The following is a 17,749-nucleotide window of genomic DNA, read 5'->3' on the forward strand; positions in this document are numbered from 1 at the left end:
TTAGATTGGTAAGAGAAATTTGAGAGTGTGGCAATAAACTGCATGTTACTGAGCAACTGTGACACATCCAAGAGAGCCATTTACATTAAAGCCTGAAATGAGTGCTACATAAAATGGTCCTATCCTGTGGACCCAGTTTTAAGCAACCATATGGTGTGTTGCTTAAAATGCATCATCAGGCTGCCAGATGTTCATTAAGTGCCACTACAGAGATTGATCATTATGTGTCAGGAGGAACCTTAATGCAAGGACATTTTTACTTAGTTTTGCCCTAATAGGAGTAATAAGCTTTATTTCTTTATTCTCTTTTCAAGAGTATGTATTATTATTTTTTTTAAATTCTTGTTTTAGAATTATTATCAGAAGCTACAGGTGGAGTGGTAGGTGTCATTATTTACTAAATAAATAAATAACTAAATACATAAATAAATGAGTGAATGAATGAATAATTTCCTTTGGGCTATAAACCAAAGGTTTTAAACTGTAAACCCAAGTTTTTAAACTGGTGTTATGGTCTCTTATGCTGTTCTCTGCACAGCTGACATTTTCTTACTAATAATGTTGTTTATGTCACATTTTAACTACATCTTCTGTTTTTTACCCTGAAGCGACATGAACCTTTTATCGACCTCAGACTAAAGCCTGCAAGTTTGAGGCTGCCATGCTAACAACACCAGCTCCTGCTGGATATGATGGGAATCTGCTGTGACTGCTGTGTCCAAAACCCACTTTTAGTCTTTACCACAGACTGAACTGAAAGATAATGAACTCTGAATTCTTTATGCTTTTTATTTGTTTTAACTTATATTAGAAATAATTTTATTGTACATAGATGGATTGTTTAATCTAATTCTAAATCATTTAAATTATCCTCCAGGCCACCCAAGGAGGATGGAGGTCCCTGTAAGAGTCTGAGAGTTCCTCTCAAGCTTTCTTCCTTGAAATTATAAGGGAGTTTTTCCTTGCCCCCGGCTTGCTCAACAGGGCTTTTTGGTCCTGAATTCTGCAAAGTTGCTTTTGATGTGTAGTACTTTTTTGTCTTATTGTTGTCATTTTTCAATATAGCTGCCATGAAAAAAATCACACTGGACTCCAGTGGGGGTGTGCTGCCATTTCTTGAATGCGGCTATCACAAGAGGAATGGCGCCCTGCCGATGGAGTGGCAGCCTTTTGTATTTTTTTGTATGACTGCTGCTGGTTTTACTGAGTTCCCTGTCTTTGTTCCTTTTTTTGGGAGCTTGAGTTGCTGGCACATGGTTATCTTGCTCCCTCTTTTTCTTCTACTCTCCATTCCTCTTTGTTTTTACTTTCTGCATGATCACTGATTAGTCTGCTGAAGAGCCACTGTCTTTCCGTTTCTGTCTGTCTTGGCAACCGTGTGGAGTGGGGTGCTCCAACAAGCATGTTGACTCTTTTACTGCTTTGAGCCTCCGCTTATGATGTGGTTTTCTTTTGTTTCACTAATGAATTCAGTTATTGCATTCCCTTTTCTTTTTGTAGCTCCTTAACCAAATTATTGTTCTACCTTAAGTGTCCTGCAATCGAGTTAATTTTTATTGTTTTATGAAACTAATCTCATTATCAACAAGAACAAAAATTTTGATTACCTGTAGTTATTTAGACTGCATTGGCTGCTTGTGCAAATCCTGCTTATTGCATATTTTACTGATCCACTGAATCAGTAAATCCGAACACTATGTTTTAGCGTAAATAGGCCTAAATAGCGTAAATAGGTTTCCTCCCACAGTCCAAAGACATGCAAGTGAGGTGAATTGGAGACACTAAATTGTCCATGACTGTGTTCGATATAACCTTGTGAACTGATGAACTGTGAACTTGTGTAATAAGTAACTACCGTTCCTCTCATGAATGTAACCAAAGTGTAAAACATGATGTTAAAATCCTAATAAACAAACTTAGAAAGGCCTTTTCTGTTCCAGCATAACTATGTCACTTTACACAAACTGAGGTCCATAAAGACATAGTTTGACACGTTTGGTTTGGAGGAACCGCTACACAGATTCCTGACCTTAATCCGACTGTTTACCTTTGAGATAACACCTTTGAACTAATTGATTAATTGCAAGCCAGGTCATCTTGTCGAAACACCATTGACTTAATAGGCACAAACTCTCACAAAATGTTCTAAGAAGCCTTCCATGTCCATGGTTTTGGAATGGAATGTCCAGACCAACAAGCATAGTTTGTCTGTTTATTTGGATTTTAACGTCATGTTTTACACTTTGGTTACATTCATGTCAGGAATGGTAGTTACTCATTACACAAGGTTCTCATCAGTTCACAAGGTTATATCGAACACAGTCTTGGACAACTTAGTATCTCCAATTTACCTCACTTGCATGTCTTTGGATCTTGGGAGGAAACTGGAGCACACGGAGTAAACTCCGCACAGGAAGGACCCGGACCACCCCACCTGGGGATAAAACCCAGGACCTTCTTGCTGTGAGGCGACAGTGCTACCCACTTAGCCACTGTGCCGCTCCTCAACAAGCATAATCTAGCACCCACATACATATGTACATATAGTGTACCATGCAGAAAAAAAACTCAAATAAGCTTTATGATCTGCACTAAAATGCAAATATACTGCACTAAAGGGTTAAGTCACTTTACTGATGTCAATATCATTAGATAGCACCTTTGAGCATGTATTTATGTCAAATATCTGCCCTGGCCCGGTAAACTGTGATGTTATTGTAAATGAGACATTTCTATAGCAACCGCTCAGCCACAAAGCTTTAGACCACACAAGCTCACAAATGCAACCACTAAGTAATGTATCAAAGTTGCATATCATATAGAAATTAAAATACTTGTTAGCAAATCCCTGCAATCATTTTTACAAAATGTAGTAAAAACCTTGAGGATTAAAGACTTTTATAAACTAAAAGACAGACCAAGTCTGTTTCACTGTATATACAGGGGTTGGACAAAATAACTGAAACACCTGGTTTTAGACCACAATAATTTATTAGTATGGTGTAGGGCCTCCTTTTGCGGCCAATACAGCGTCAATTTGTCTTGGAAATGACATATACAAGTCCTGCACAGTGGTCAGAGGGATTTTAAGCCATTCTTCTTGCAGGATAGTGGCCAGGTCACTACGTGATGCTGGTGGAGGAAAACGTTTCCTGACTCGCTTCTCCAAAACACCCCAAAGTGGCTCAATAATATTTAGATCTGGTGACTGTGCAGGCCATGGGAGATGTTCAACTTCACTTTCATGTTCATCAAACCAATCTTTCACCAGTCTTGCTGTGTGTATTGGTGCATTGTCATCCTGATACACGGCACCGCCATTGGATGCACATGGTCCTCCAGAATGGTTCGGCAGTCCTTGGCATCTAGCACAAGTATTGGGCCAAGGGAATGCCATGATATGGCAGCCCAAACCATCACTGAAACAACCCCATGCTTCACTCTGGGCATGCAACAGTCTGGGTGGTACGCTTCTTTGGGGCTTCTCCACACCGTAACTCTCCCGGATGTGGGGAAAACAGTAAAGGTGGACTCATCAGAGAACAATACATGTTTCACATTGTCCACAGCCCAAGATTTGCGCTCCTTGCACCATTGAAACCGACGTTTGGCATTGGCACGAGTGACCAAAGGTTTGGCTATAGCAGCCCGGCCGTGTATATTGACCCTGTGGAGCTCCTGACGGACAGTTCTGGTGGAAACAGGAGAGTTGAGGTGCACATTTAATTCTGCCGTGATTTGGGCAGCCGTGGTTTTATGTTTTTTGGATACAATCCGGGTTAGCACCCGAACATCCCTTTCAGACAGCTTCCTCTTGCGTCCACAGTTAATCCTGTTGGATGTGGTTTGTCCTTCTTGGTGGTATGCTGACATTACTCTGGATACCGTGGCTCTTGATACATCACAAAGACTTGCTGTCTTGGTCACAGATGCGCCAGCAACACGTGCACCAACAATTTGTCCTCTTTTGAACTCTGGTATGTCACCCATAATGTTGTGTGCATTGCAATATTTTGAGCAAAACTGTGCTCTTACCCTGCTAATTGAACCTTCACACTCTGCTCTTACTGGTGCAATGTGCAATTAATGAAGATTGGCCACCAGACTGGTCCAATTTAGCCATGAAACCTCCCACACTAAAATGACAGGTGTTTCAGTTATTTTGTCCAACCCCTGTATATGTACAGTATGTGCTTAACAAGCTTACTTTTAACCATGTTAAACATGTAAAATAACATAAACAGTAAAATTATTAAATAAATTAAAAAGAAAAACTAAAGTGAAAACAACAAGAGCAGCCACTAAAACAGAAATGTTCCCTGACCATCATCACACAGCTGCGTCTATTTACAACCTGGAATTAAGCCAACACTGAGGATACCAATGCTAGTCTGTAAACTCAGCAGAAATCTAATAGTGCAATACACCAGTGTATATTTGGGAGCAATAATGTGCTATCAGCAAAGCGTAACACATTTGGGTCGCTACTTTGCAATCCTATTTTCTGCCCTGCATAAACATATTTTATCCAACTGTGTTCCTATTTTACAGTTATGCTTTTAAAGGATATTAAAAATGCAATGCATGAAATAAAGAATGGAGTGTGAACATTACTCAAACAGCAAGTTAAAGTTATGTTGGCGTTACATTTGAACCTACATGCTTACCTGTACTGGCATGGCCCACAGGTTGGGGCAAAGGAAGAAGAACCACATCAGCTGGTTGGTGTCTATGGCTACTAGGTTGCAGATCTGACCCATTGTCATCTCCCCCATAGACATGTTGGAGGTGCTTAGACGCATGATCTTATTGTAGATCTTTGTCTGCCAAAAACAAGAAACATTCAGGCAAAAAAGAAAGTAAATTAACAGCAATTACAATCTGTAATTTATAAAAACATCACCTAACCATGATTTGGTTTGTTTGTTTTTATTAGGATTTTAGCATTTTGTTTTGAACTTTGGTTACATTCATGACAGGACAGGTAATTACAGGTTACACGTGAGTCATCAGTTCAGGTTCAGTGTCAAACACTGTCACAATGTCACTGTCAACTGTCAACTGTCACGAATTCTCAAATTCACCTAACTCACAAGTCTTTGGATCTTGGGAGGAAACAGGTGCTACCCACCAAGCAACACAAATTGTTTTGTTTACCAGACTTTAGCTTTGTCAGTAAATTTGGATGAACATAAATGCTATAAATTACATAAATGACTGTATTTCAAAATTATATAGAATAACAACTTTACCTCACTTCACATTTACTAAGACTTTTGTATATAAATGACTGTTTAAAAAAAAACAGCCACAGTGCTTCTTTGATTTGGTACAGTCATTATGTCACTATGACCCTCAGTTATTATGACCCTCTTATTTGTCCAAGCTTGGGAAGCTTGGGACTGGCACTAAGGGTGTTTGTGTCCCCTAAATGCTAGGCTAATTAAATCCACAAAATAATAAAGACTGCAAAAAGTCACAAGATTTGAATAATTTCTAATTGTATGGTATATACCTGTATAGCTCCTCTCAGATTGATGCCAGTCTGGATGGCAGTGTAGTAGGAGGCCTGCAGAAATGTTCTTTGCAGAAGCAATGCGAAGAAGAGCAACACAGCAAGAACATATGCATTAGCCAGAAACTCCTGTGAGGAGATAAAATAGATCCCCAAAAACTGGACCTGAAACAGAAGGAGATAAATGTACCCTGATGTAAGCACAGCATCAGGGAACTTGCAGTTCTGATCTGATCCTTTATACATTTCAAGGTCATCATGTCTGCAGTAAGAAGTGCAGACAATTACACACAAACACTCATTTAGCATCAAGAGCCTCTTGACTGCTCTCATGTGTCATTTATTTAGCTTAAAGCTAAATTGAATTAGGCAAATCAAGATGTAAATTTACATGTGGTTCAAGGAACGGAAGCTGTTCTACATTAACCAAAGCAATATGTGAAATGTACTAAATGTACTAAATTTATCTCTGAGAATTGATTATCTGCTTGTAATGGCTGATGGAGGGTCTGTTTATGCGCATTTCCACCAAAAATATATTATGTAAGCTTGAGAACTTGAAATTTACATAATGCCCCAAAGCAGAAGGCACGTGGATAGACGATATGCAATACCCCAATGCTGGACATTATAATTGCAAATCTGTAGCTGGACTTGGGGTGAATTCAAACGTATGTCATTATATATATATATATATATATATATATATATATATATATATATATATATATATATATATATATATATATATATACAGTATATATATATATTAGGGCTGTCGAAGTTAACGCGATAATAACGCATTAACGCAATCTCAATTTAACGCGATTAAGATAAATAGTGCCATTAACGCAAATTCTAGTTCATGTTGAGACTTGACTGGTAGAACAAACGTTTTAATGTCGGACATGTCACCGTTTTTCATTTGCGGTTTGTTAACAAAATGCAAAAGAGCGTCGTAGCATCTGCACTTGCATAATAAAGAAATAAATACACGCTATATTCACAAGTTGTCGGGAGCAGAAGACTTTATTAACTTATTCTGTTACGGTAAAGAATACCGGACAGCTGAGTCAAGCACGTTAGTTCATGAGCTATGGAAGCCCCAAAGGGTCAAAACACACTCACTTCGTGTAGAAACGTCCATCAAACCATTGGATAGTATTACTGCCTAGTATGTGAGTGAATAAAACTCCCTTACAGTTTTCTCTTGTCCCAGCAGTTTTTAACATTAGTACATTTAGCATAAAATGAAAAACACCATTTTAATTGTAACATTTCACTTAAAAATCCTTGTTTTCTATAACATTTACACAGATTTTTTTAAATGTGATTAATCGCGATTAACTATATGAAATTCTGAGATTAATCGCGATTAAAAATTTTAATCGTTTGACAGCCCTAATATATATATATATATATACAGTGGGGGAAATAAGTATTTGATCCCCTGCTGATTTTGTAAGTTTACCCCCTTACAAAGACTTGAACAGTCTATAATTTTTATGGAAGGTTTATTTTAACAGAGAGAGACAGAATATCAACAAAAAAATCCAGAAAAAAAACATTAAATAAAAGTTATAAATTAATTTGTATTTAATTAAGGGAAATAAGTATTTGATCCCCTACCAACCAGCAAGAATTCTGACCCCCACAGACCGGTTATGTGCCCATGAGGCACACAAATTAGTCCTGTTCCTGTATAAAAGACTCCTGTCACAGAATCAGTTTCTTCCGTTCAAATCTCTCGACCACCATGGGCAAGACCAAAGAGCTATCAAAGGACGTCAGGGACAATATTGTAGACCTGCACAAGGCTGGAATGGGCTACAAGACCATCAGCAAGAAGCTTGGTGAGAAAGAGACCACTGTTGGTGCGATAATTTGAAAATGGAAGAAATACAAGATCACAGTCAATCACCCTCACTCTGGAGCTCCATGCAAGATCTCATCTCACCTGGTGGGGTAAGAATGATTCTGAGAAAGGTGAGGTCAGTCCAGAATTACATGGGAGGAGCTTGTCAATGATCTCAAGGAAGCTGGGAGCACAGTCACCAAGAAAACCATTAGTAACACACTTCGCCGTAATGGATTGATCCTGCAGTGCCCGCAAAGTCCCTTTGCTCAAGAAGGCTCATGTACAGGCCCGTCTGAAGTGCCAATGAACACCTGAATGATTCAGAGAAAGCTTGGGAGAATGTGATATGGTCAGATGAGACCAAAATTGAGCTCTTTGGCATCAACTCCACTCGCCGTGCTTGGAGGCAGAGAAATGCCCAGTGGGGATGGTGTTCTTGGGGTCATATCCAGCATTTCTCTGCTCCCAGCTCCCTTGAGATCATTGACAAGCTCCTCCCGTGTAATTCTGGACTGACCTCACCTTTCTCAGAATCATTCTTACCCCACCAGGTGAGATCTTGCATGGAGCTCCAGAGTGAGGGTGATTGACTGTGATCTTGTATTTCTTCCATTTTCAAATTATCGCACCAACAGTGGTCTCTTTCTCACCAAGCTTCTTGCTGATGGTCTTGTAGCCCATTCCAGTCTTGTGCAGGTCTACAATCTTGTCCCTGACGTCCTTTGATAGCTCTTTGGTCTTGCCCATGGTGGTCGAGAGATTTGAACGGAAGAAACTGATTCTGTGACAGGAGTCTTTTATACAGGGACAGGACTAATTTGTGTGCCTCATGGGCACATAACCGGTCTGTGGGGGTCAGAATTCTTGCTGGTTGGTAGGGGATCAAATACTTATTTCCCTTAATTAAATACAAATTAATTAAACTTTTATTTAATGTTTTTTTTCTGGATTTTTTTGTTGATATTCTGTCTCTCTCTGTTAAAATAAACCTTCCATAAAAATTATAGACTGTTCAAGTCTTTGTAAGGGGGTAAACTTACAAAATCAGCAGGGGATCAAATACTTATTTCCCCCACTGTATATATACATATATATATTTAAAATACAAAAAAAAACATATTTGTATTCAGCCCATGTTATGTTTTGAAATGAAGCATTTGGAATTTTGTGACATGTTGGTGCAGCTAGTAGGTGGGTGATGCACAGTGTTGGCGTTCTTGGGAGCTCAATCCTTGCCAGTCACTGTCTTTAAGGAGCTTGACATATTGTTTGGGTTGGGTTTTTATCAGGTACTACAGTTTAAACCACACCTGGGCATTGTATGACTCGCAGGCCACATCCAGCCTTTGGCTGTCCCCAACTGGCCTGCATGAGGTCAGTGGCAATTAAAAATCAGACGTAAATAAATGTGCATTACACTACAATTGTTTTATTTTGACAGGATTGCTTTATTTTGACAGGACCGCTATTTTTAAAAATTTATGTAAGTTTCAATTTACGAGTGTATAAGTGTATCCAGCTTCACTGTAAAATGTTGGTGAACAGAACTGGGTGCGATCGATAGAGACGCTAGAGTTTTAACAAGACATGAACTTTTAAGTATTTATCTACTAAAATCAGTTGTAAAGCTGTTTAAGAATCATTATTCAAATCACCATTACGATACTAAACAGAGAAATACAAGAACTTGGATGATGGGGAAGCTTTGTTAGCTAATGCCTAGTTCACACTACACGATTTTTGCCCTGATTTTTGCTCGCCGACTGGTCGCCGCTAGATGTGGCAGCTCGGGAGCAACTTGGCGTTCGCTCGGCGATCTAAACTCGGCTCTCAATCGCTATGTGTGAACTGTTCAACAACTAGATCCAAGCGGCTCACCGACCACTCGCCGAGCGCTCGGTGACTGAGGAGAGATATCTGGCATGTTGAATATCTGGATCAGTCGGTTGCGACTGGCAATGAGTGTGGTAAGGGGGATAATATATTTTTTATCAGAATAAATCGGCACACACACAAGCTTTACAATATTTGTAAACTTATCATCTACGCCAAATCATAATACCAACACTGCATTACAAAAAAATACTTACTACAGAACAAAACAATCCCTGCTGGTCGCGTTGCCAAATCCACTCTAATTCATTTATTTTACTCTTTGCTTTTACGCTGCACATCAGCGCACAAACAAATTTGATCGCTCGCTACTTGTTGACGTGCATTTTTGGACGTGGTATCATTAAACTCCTCTTCACTTCTCGCATTTGTTTTCGTGACAAAACGTAGTTTGGGAGACCAGAGAAGCTCGCCTGTGATTCCAGTTGGTGATAGACCAATCAGTCGTATAGTGTGAAGGCCACAACAACTTGAAAGACTCCTGATTACAAGAGATCCAGTTGTGTAGTGTGAACTGTACAGTGACCTGACGACTTGGAAAGTCATGTAGTGTGAACTTGGCATAAACTGCAAAAGCACTATGGTACCAAGTTTTACACATCCATGACTGGAGCAGTTAAGACCAGCTTTGTGATATCTAAAAAGAATATCCAACAAGAACAAATGACTGAAAAACAGCAAATTAGGTAATAAGACTCCAAACTAAATAGCAATAGCACCTGTTTTCGTAAAATTTTATTAAATAGTGAAATAATGTTGATGTTTTTACTGCTTCTCATTTTCGTTGCCTGACTGCAATATCTACTGTTACCAGTAACAGCTTATCAGAACTGCAAAATTTACTGCTTTTTATAAAGAGATACAATTAATATTAGAGTTCCCCCTATTGGTCCGGCCCTCCACAACAGTCCCCGAAAATTTAATTGCCCACCTCTGGTTTAAATACATTGCCCCCAGAGCATGCAGAACATGGACTGTGTACTCTAAATCACCCTTAGGTGTAAGTGACTAGGTGAATGAATGTTATGCATTGTGAATGACAAACTTGTTAACTGAATAAAAAAATCTAATGAAATGGATTCCCAATCCAAACATATGCATACAAATGCATCTGTGGATTAAAGCCATTTGTAAATGTCATTATACATGACTTTCCAAACACTACACTTAGGACTGTGTCACTCAATTTTCGGCCTCTGACATCAGCCCTTTATTTGGCCCAACACATCAAACACAGAGACAGAAAAGCATCGTCAATGAAAAGAGCTAATTAATTCAATAGCCTATGGTTTAAAGCAATTAGACATAAAAAAAGAAAAGAACATCGCCAGAATTAAATGATTGTGATCTAATGAGCATACTCTAATCTAATTCTCCAAATACATTTGTCAGAACATTTATTTGTAAAATATTTATGTAAGGAAAGTAAAATACACCTTACCAGAAGCAACCCTGCAATTTCATTAACCCTGGAAAAAATAGACTATTGACCTGAAAATGGCTCCCTCAGAGAATTATAGGCTCCAGGGTGTTTTTTCCTCAATCTAAACAAATTGACTTAGGTGTAGATTTTTTTCTTACTTCAAATAGTGAATGCAGACAGCGATGGGAGGATTAAATTAGAATAAGACACAAAGCCTGTAGCAATAATCAATCAAATAAAGCAAGTGAAGAAGTGCAGGAGAGCTCATTTTGACAGAGGTTAAAGAGTAAGGACACAGTACTGGTAATAGGAAGACAAACCCGAGCTGTAAATAACTAAATCTATCTCTTCCTGATGCTATTTCCCCACATGCTGCAATTGCTCTAATAGTTTTAAATGAACCGTTTTGGTAATGGTTATTATAGTAATAAACCAAAGCATTTGTTTGAATCGTGGTCATTTAATGGGTGAACACAAATGAACAATTACAACCCCCCCCCAAAAAGTTGTAAAGTTGGGACAACATGGAAAATGCAAATAATTTACTTTTACATTTACTTTGATTTTTATTTCATTGCAGACAGGATGAACCTGATATATTTAATGTTTTGTCTGCCAACTTCATTTCATTTATTAATAAACATCCATTCCTGCATTTCAGGTTTGCAAAACATTCCAAAAAAGATTGGGACGGTAAAGCATTTACCACTTTGTAATGTTGCCATTCCTTTTTACCACACTTTTTTACACAAAAGACATTTTGGCACCGAGAAGATTTGATTCAGTGATTTAGTGTTTCAGCTTTTATTTTGTCCCATTCTTCTTGCAAACACGTCTTAAGATGTGCAACAGTACGAGGTCGTCAATGTTGCATTTTTCGTTTCAAAATTCTCCACACATTCTCTATTGGGGACAGGTCAGGACTGCAGGCAGGACTCCAGTACCCATACCCTCTTCTTCCTCAGTCATGCCTTTGTAATGTGTGCAGCATGTGGTTTTGCATTGTCTTGTTGAAAAATGCATGGATGTCCCTGGAATAGATGACGTCTTGAAGGCAGCGTATGTTGCCAATGTACTTTTCTGCATTAATGCTACCATCACATTAGAGTAAGTGACCTTTGCCAAGGGCACTGACACAACCCCATACCATGACAGACCCTGGCTTTTGGCTGATAACAGTCTGGATGGTCCTTTTTGAGCACACGGTGTCCATTTTTTCCAAAAAAGACCTGGAATGCTGAATTATCTGACCACAATACACGTTTCCACTGTGTGATGGTCCATCCTAGATGCCTCAGAGCCCAGAGAAGTCAACGCCCCTTCTGGACATGGTTAACACATGGTTAACATAAGGCTTCTTTATTGCACAGTAAAGTTTTAAGTGGCATTTGTGCATGTAACTCCGTACTGTAGTGCTTGATAAAGGTTTGCCAAAGTAATCCCTTGCCCATGTGGTTATATCAGTTATTGTTGAGTGGCAGTTCTTGATGCAGTGCCGTCTGAGGGATCGAAGATCACAGGCATCAGCTTAAGCTTGCACCCTTGGCCGCAGCACTGAAATTATCACCACTTATTATATTACCACTTATAACTTAATTCGTTTAATGATATTATGCACTGTAGAGGGAGAAATATGCAAATCCCTTACAATCTTTTTTAAACATTTCAATAATTTTCTCAGCATTTGCTGATAAATTGGAGATCCTCTGATCATCTTTGCTCATCAAAGACTCAGCCTTTCCTGGATGCTGCTTTTGTACCAAACCATGATTACAATCACCTGTCGACATCACCTGTTTGAAATCACATCATTATTTAGTTTTTTACATCATTATTTAGCTCATTACTAGCCCTAAATTGCATCTGTCCCAACTTTTTTGGAATATGTTGAGCAGACAAAACATGAAATATCTTGGGTTCAGACTGTCTGCAATCAAATAAAAGTCAAAGTAAATGTAATGAACACTGCATTTTTGTATTTTATTTGCATTTCCATACTGTCCAAACTCTGATTTGGGGTTGTGGTATTCATGTAATATCCAAGACCCTCTCAGTTTTCCATACAATTCATACCACATATGCAGGACAGAGAAGCTTTGCTGTGACCTTAACAGAGATGAATTATTCGGTAAAGGTATTGTAATATTAGACTGAACACATAAATCTATTCATCTATTCATGTTTATCAATAATTAATGAGAACATCTTGCCAGTTAATCCCAATGAAATGCTACATGCACAACCACACTGATTTACAAGGCTGAATTTAAGCATTTTCTATGATGACAGCAATCAAATCAACTGCTCTCTCCAAACACTCTCAAATAAAGGGGTTAGTTGACCTTGTTCTAAGGTCAACACTAAGAAAATCAGTAAAAGAATAAGAATAGATTAGCAAGAATTGGTCAGTAGCGCTGCAATAATACATTATCAAGGTGGGAAAAGGGTTGAGAAGAAAACAATGATGTATGTGTATTAGTCCATGTTTACATGCATAGACACAATATGAACAGATTTTTATGTTTCTTGATTAACTGACTACTACACTAATGCTGATTTGTTGTCTTTTTGTATTTGTTGGTTGAAGAACACGTGAGGTTAAATAGAGGATTTTTTGGATATATTTCACATTGGTTTCTTGAAGTGTTCAATTCCGTTGCACAACCCTTCAAAGATATGCCTGCACTGACCCATCACCAAACCAGTCATGCCATATGGTCCTGCAGGCAGCATAACGTTTGCCATGGGGTCTCATGACTCTTTCACGTGTTCTCAGTGTGAACCTCCCACCAGAGGGTGTCAGGCTTTCATGCCACCCTCATGAACGTTGTTTTTAACAGTTTGGTTAGAAACATGCACACCAGCCGCTCAGGTGGCACAGCGGTAAAAAAAGACACGCGCTGCAACCAGAGCTGGATTTCAAAGGTGCGTCGTTTCGAATCCAGCTCTGCCTTCACCGGTCGAGGCTGGGCGGCTATATGAACAACGATTGGCCTGTTGTTCAGGTGGGGGGGGCGGGATTTGAGACCGGACGGGATACTCTCTCAGGACTGGGGTGGTTGCGCCCTCTGCTGGCTGGTCGGTGGCGCCTGCATGGAGACGGGAGGGGGTGCGGCGGAGTGTGTGATCCTCCGTGCACGGTGCTCTGCCAAGCTGCACTCGTCAAGTGTGGGTGATAAGACGGTCGATTGGCTGTGCACGTGTCGGAGGAGGCGTGGAACGGCCTCGTCAGCCCCGACCAGGAGCAGGGACCGGCATTAGTGAGAGGATGATTGATGGGATGAAATTGGACGCGCTAAATTATTTAAAAAATAATAATAATAATAAAATAAAATAAAAAAAGAAACATGCACACCAGTGCCTGCTGAACATTATTTTGTAGGGCTCAGGCAGTGCTCCTCCTGTTCTTTCTCACTGGACCTGCTGAAGGGTTAATACCCCTCTACAGCCTGTCCAGTGGCCAAGTAGCTCCTTTTTGCTCTTGAGATTGTGCTGGAAAAGTCAGCAAACCTTCTTGCAATGCCACATATTGATGTGTCAGCCAAGAGGTGCTGTACTATCTGTGCAACCTCAGTAGGCTGCAGGTACTGCCTCATGCTACACGTAATGACAAGGACACTAGTAAAATGTGTGTGTGTGAGAGAAAAAAAGAGCAAGAGCGAGAGCAAGAAAGAGAGAGTAAGCAAAGAGTGTAAGCAGCCCTTACTGGTTGCTGAATGGTTCGGTTCTTTTTGCTGATGTGGTGAACAATTCCTGATATGCAGAGCGGCCCAGCAAAACCCAGCAGGTCAGCAAGAAACCGGAAGGTGATGCTCAGGATTAAGGGTTTTCCAAATGCCTTACGCAGAGCCCTCCAAATCCACTGAGGTCCCTGAGGCTGCAGACCATTAGGCCTCTTTCAGAGAGAGAAAAAGAACAAAATACGTGAGTGAGGAAATAATGAGTCCCAGTAGTTTTTACTGCAGAAATACAGACTGCACCACCAAATAAGATCAAAAATGTTAAAGTATGGGTTAAAAAGCATTTTCTGGGAATTAATACCAGAACAAAATGAACTGAAACCTAAATGTATGTAAATACTTTAGATAAATGTCCAACAGTAGTTGGGTTTCTAAACATAAGCTAGTTGGACAATTCATTCCAAAACCACAAGACTTTAAAGCTCCATGAATAAATAATTAGCCACATTCACCAATACAGTATAAGCACACTTTTGTTTAGTTTCAATAGTTTGGGCACTGGGAAAATGTAGAGTAAACCAATTCATCAGCTGTTGTTCAGACTTTAAGATCTGGGCTAAAAATATGAAGAGAAACCTTGACAGATAGCATTGTGTAAAACGGAATATAAAAAGTGCCATAGAGTGGCAAAAGGCTGTTTTTATATTTACATTTTCAGCATTTAGCAGATGCTTTTATCCAAAGTGACTTACACAATGACCAGAACACGATGAGCAATTGAGGGTTAAGGGCCTTGCTCAGGGACCCAACAGTGGCAACTTGGTGGTGGCGGGGCTTGAACCGGCAACCTTCTGTTTACTAGTCCAGTACCTTAACACTTATTACACAAAGTAATAAAATTTGCCATTTTGTCACAATAGACACTTTGAAATGTTGGTAAACAATAATACATTAAATAATAAATTGTAGCTCACTAATTAAGAAGACCAATAAAGTCTCTTGGATGAGCAAAGAAACATATCTCCACACCAAACTTTGTGTCCATATAAACTGATTCAGCATTGTGGGATTGTGTACCAGGATTACTAAACATGCACCAAGATCATCAGTAATTAAGGTACTGGATTAGTGATACAAGGTTGCTGGTTCAAGCCCCACCAATGCCAAATTGTCATTTTTGAGCCCCTGAGCAAGGCACTTAAACCTCAATTGCTTGCATTATATTCAGTCACAACTGTCATTTTGCTAAACAATGTAAATGTACAAAAGTTACTAAAAGAAAATACAATACTGCTTTGTGGAAATAACTCCATGCTATATTTGCCCAGAAAAGACTTTTATAAACACCTGCAGAAACTTGGCTACAATGGGTTAAGCAGTTGTGACATGACTGGAAAACTGTGATATGGTTAAATCAGATCATTTTCTTTTCTACTTCAATAATGTAAGGCAATACTTAATTCTCTAAACAAGAGATGGGTCACAATTTTGAAACATTTCTGGAATGTAGTGGAAACTTTTTTGTGCAAAATGACTTTTGACAGTTATTACAGAACACAATACAAGCAATTGAGGGTTAAGCTAAATAATCCAACCTGGCAGTAGTGGGGCTTGAACTAGTAACCTACCAAAATCTACTCAACTACCTTAACCACTGTGCTACTACCTTCCGACTGTAGCCAAACAATTCAATGTTTTGTCTACAATGTCAGTGCTTTCGTTTAAGATTTATCTACTTTGAATTAACATGTCAGTGCTGCTTTTCATATGACACACAACACTACACGGACACTACAAAGTTCCAGGATTACAACTTTAAAGAACATTGCACCTCAACCTCATCAGACATTAAGACTATTTGTAACAGTAAGTAAAAGCTAAATCAGATATTAGTAGCTGTTGCCTGACAGAATGCCTGATGTTTATAAGGTAAAATGAGGTATAAGATTTATATTAATGATTTTTATACAACAGACTATCTATATTAGCCTTGCGGTTCCAGTGAAAAATAAAACGTCTGACATCAAACATGCTTTGGCTAGTTGACTACATTTAAGGTAAGTGGAAAACTGTATAATTAGATTTTTCTTAATTATACTTTAAGGGGTTGTAGAAACCAATTTATAAGCACTGATGTCATTTGGTAAAATGATTTCAAAGAAATCCTTGAGTTTTTAAATGGAGACTCATTATCTTGATTATCTCTAGCATTAATTGGTTCACATATTCAGACTGTCAGAATCAAGCAGAGGTGCTAATGGTGGTGATCTGTGACCCTATGAGTTCATTATCTTCAGTAGAGTCTAAATGAGGAAATGAACTGTTTATTATGTGACTGCCATCACATCTTCTTCCCACTGCACGTCGACAGCCTCAGCCTACCTGTAGTTCACTCACTCACATAAACATACATATACACACAGACCACATTCCCATAAACTCTGAGTGACAAAGTGCTTTCACCCCATCAAAGGTCAAGATGTCACTGCATTCACAGTGAATGAGGAACATCCTTTATCCTTGGAAGGAAGCTTGAGCGTGGGTTGACACTCCAAAACACACCGACACATACACTTTGCATTATCAAGCGTCTATGCTCAGAGTAGCAGAAGGAAATAACCTCCTCATCCCATGATTCGAGTACGCAGAAAATGCTTTTAAAATAATTACTCAAAATGATTAAACGGCAGCTTGAACTGTTGCCCTATGTTCAGGTTAATCACTCCTATAATTCTCTTCAACACTGTTACAGCTATTCAACCTTCTGTACTGTATTGTGTTTTACATTTATAATATGTTGCTTTTTTACATTAATCTTTATCCATTACATGTGTAAAATATGTACAATTATGGACAACATGTATACACCTTTGCTTATACTATAAAATTGATAGAAAAAAACTCTATTTTAAAACATGCAGTACATGAAAAAATAAATAAATCATAAATTAGCATATGAGAAGAATCTCCAGCCATTAACAAAATACCCTGAAGAAATTTTTAAGGTGGCTAATACTTTTTCATGGCGCTGTACAAGTGTTGTTGCTATATAACAATTTTTATATATTATTTAAATATTTATTTATTTTGTTTAAGTACTTTTCTGCTCTTAAATAGTGGCTATTCAGATCATACATGGATAATAAATGGTTTACTGAGAGTTAATGAATACATATATTACACTTTTATTATTCATATTTATTAGACCCATAATGATAATACTGGGTAGCTTACAAAACAGCCTTAATTATTTGTGGTATGGGTTTTACATATTCTATTAAGACTGGTTTGTGTTGACATGAGTGCAAGCATGATTCCTGCAGTATTTCAGATGCAAATTTATGCAGTGAATTTTCCATTTCACCAACTCTCTCGAAGGT

The 17,749-nt window shown here is 38.7% G+C and overlaps 1 protein-coding gene across 1 annotated transcript in view; it reads right to left on the reverse strand.

The window, feature by feature from the left end:
• The window catches only part of abcc8 (ATP-binding cassette, sub-family C (CFTR/MRP), member 8), an 81,113-nt gene that overhangs the window by 44,238 nt on the left and 19,126 nt on the right, over positions 1 to 17,749 (reverse strand). The window contains exons 6-8 of the mRNA XM_062990986.1: positions 14,396 to 14,584; positions 5,516 to 5,680; positions 4,668 to 4,823 (exon numbers count right to left, since the gene is read on the reverse strand). Of these exons, the coding sequence (XP_062847056.1) occupies positions 4,668 to 4,823; positions 5,516 to 5,680; positions 14,396 to 14,584 (510 nt within the window). The remainder of the gene's footprint in view (positions 1 to 4,667; positions 4,824 to 5,515; positions 5,681 to 14,395; positions 14,585 to 17,749) is intronic.

This window comes from Trichomycterus rosablanca, chromosome 1, assembly GCF_030014385.1.
Source record: "Trichomycterus rosablanca isolate fTriRos1 chromosome 1, fTriRos1.hap1, whole genome shotgun sequence".
NCBI lineage: Eukaryota > Metazoa > Chordata > Actinopteri > Siluriformes > Trichomycteridae > Trichomycterus > Trichomycterus rosablanca.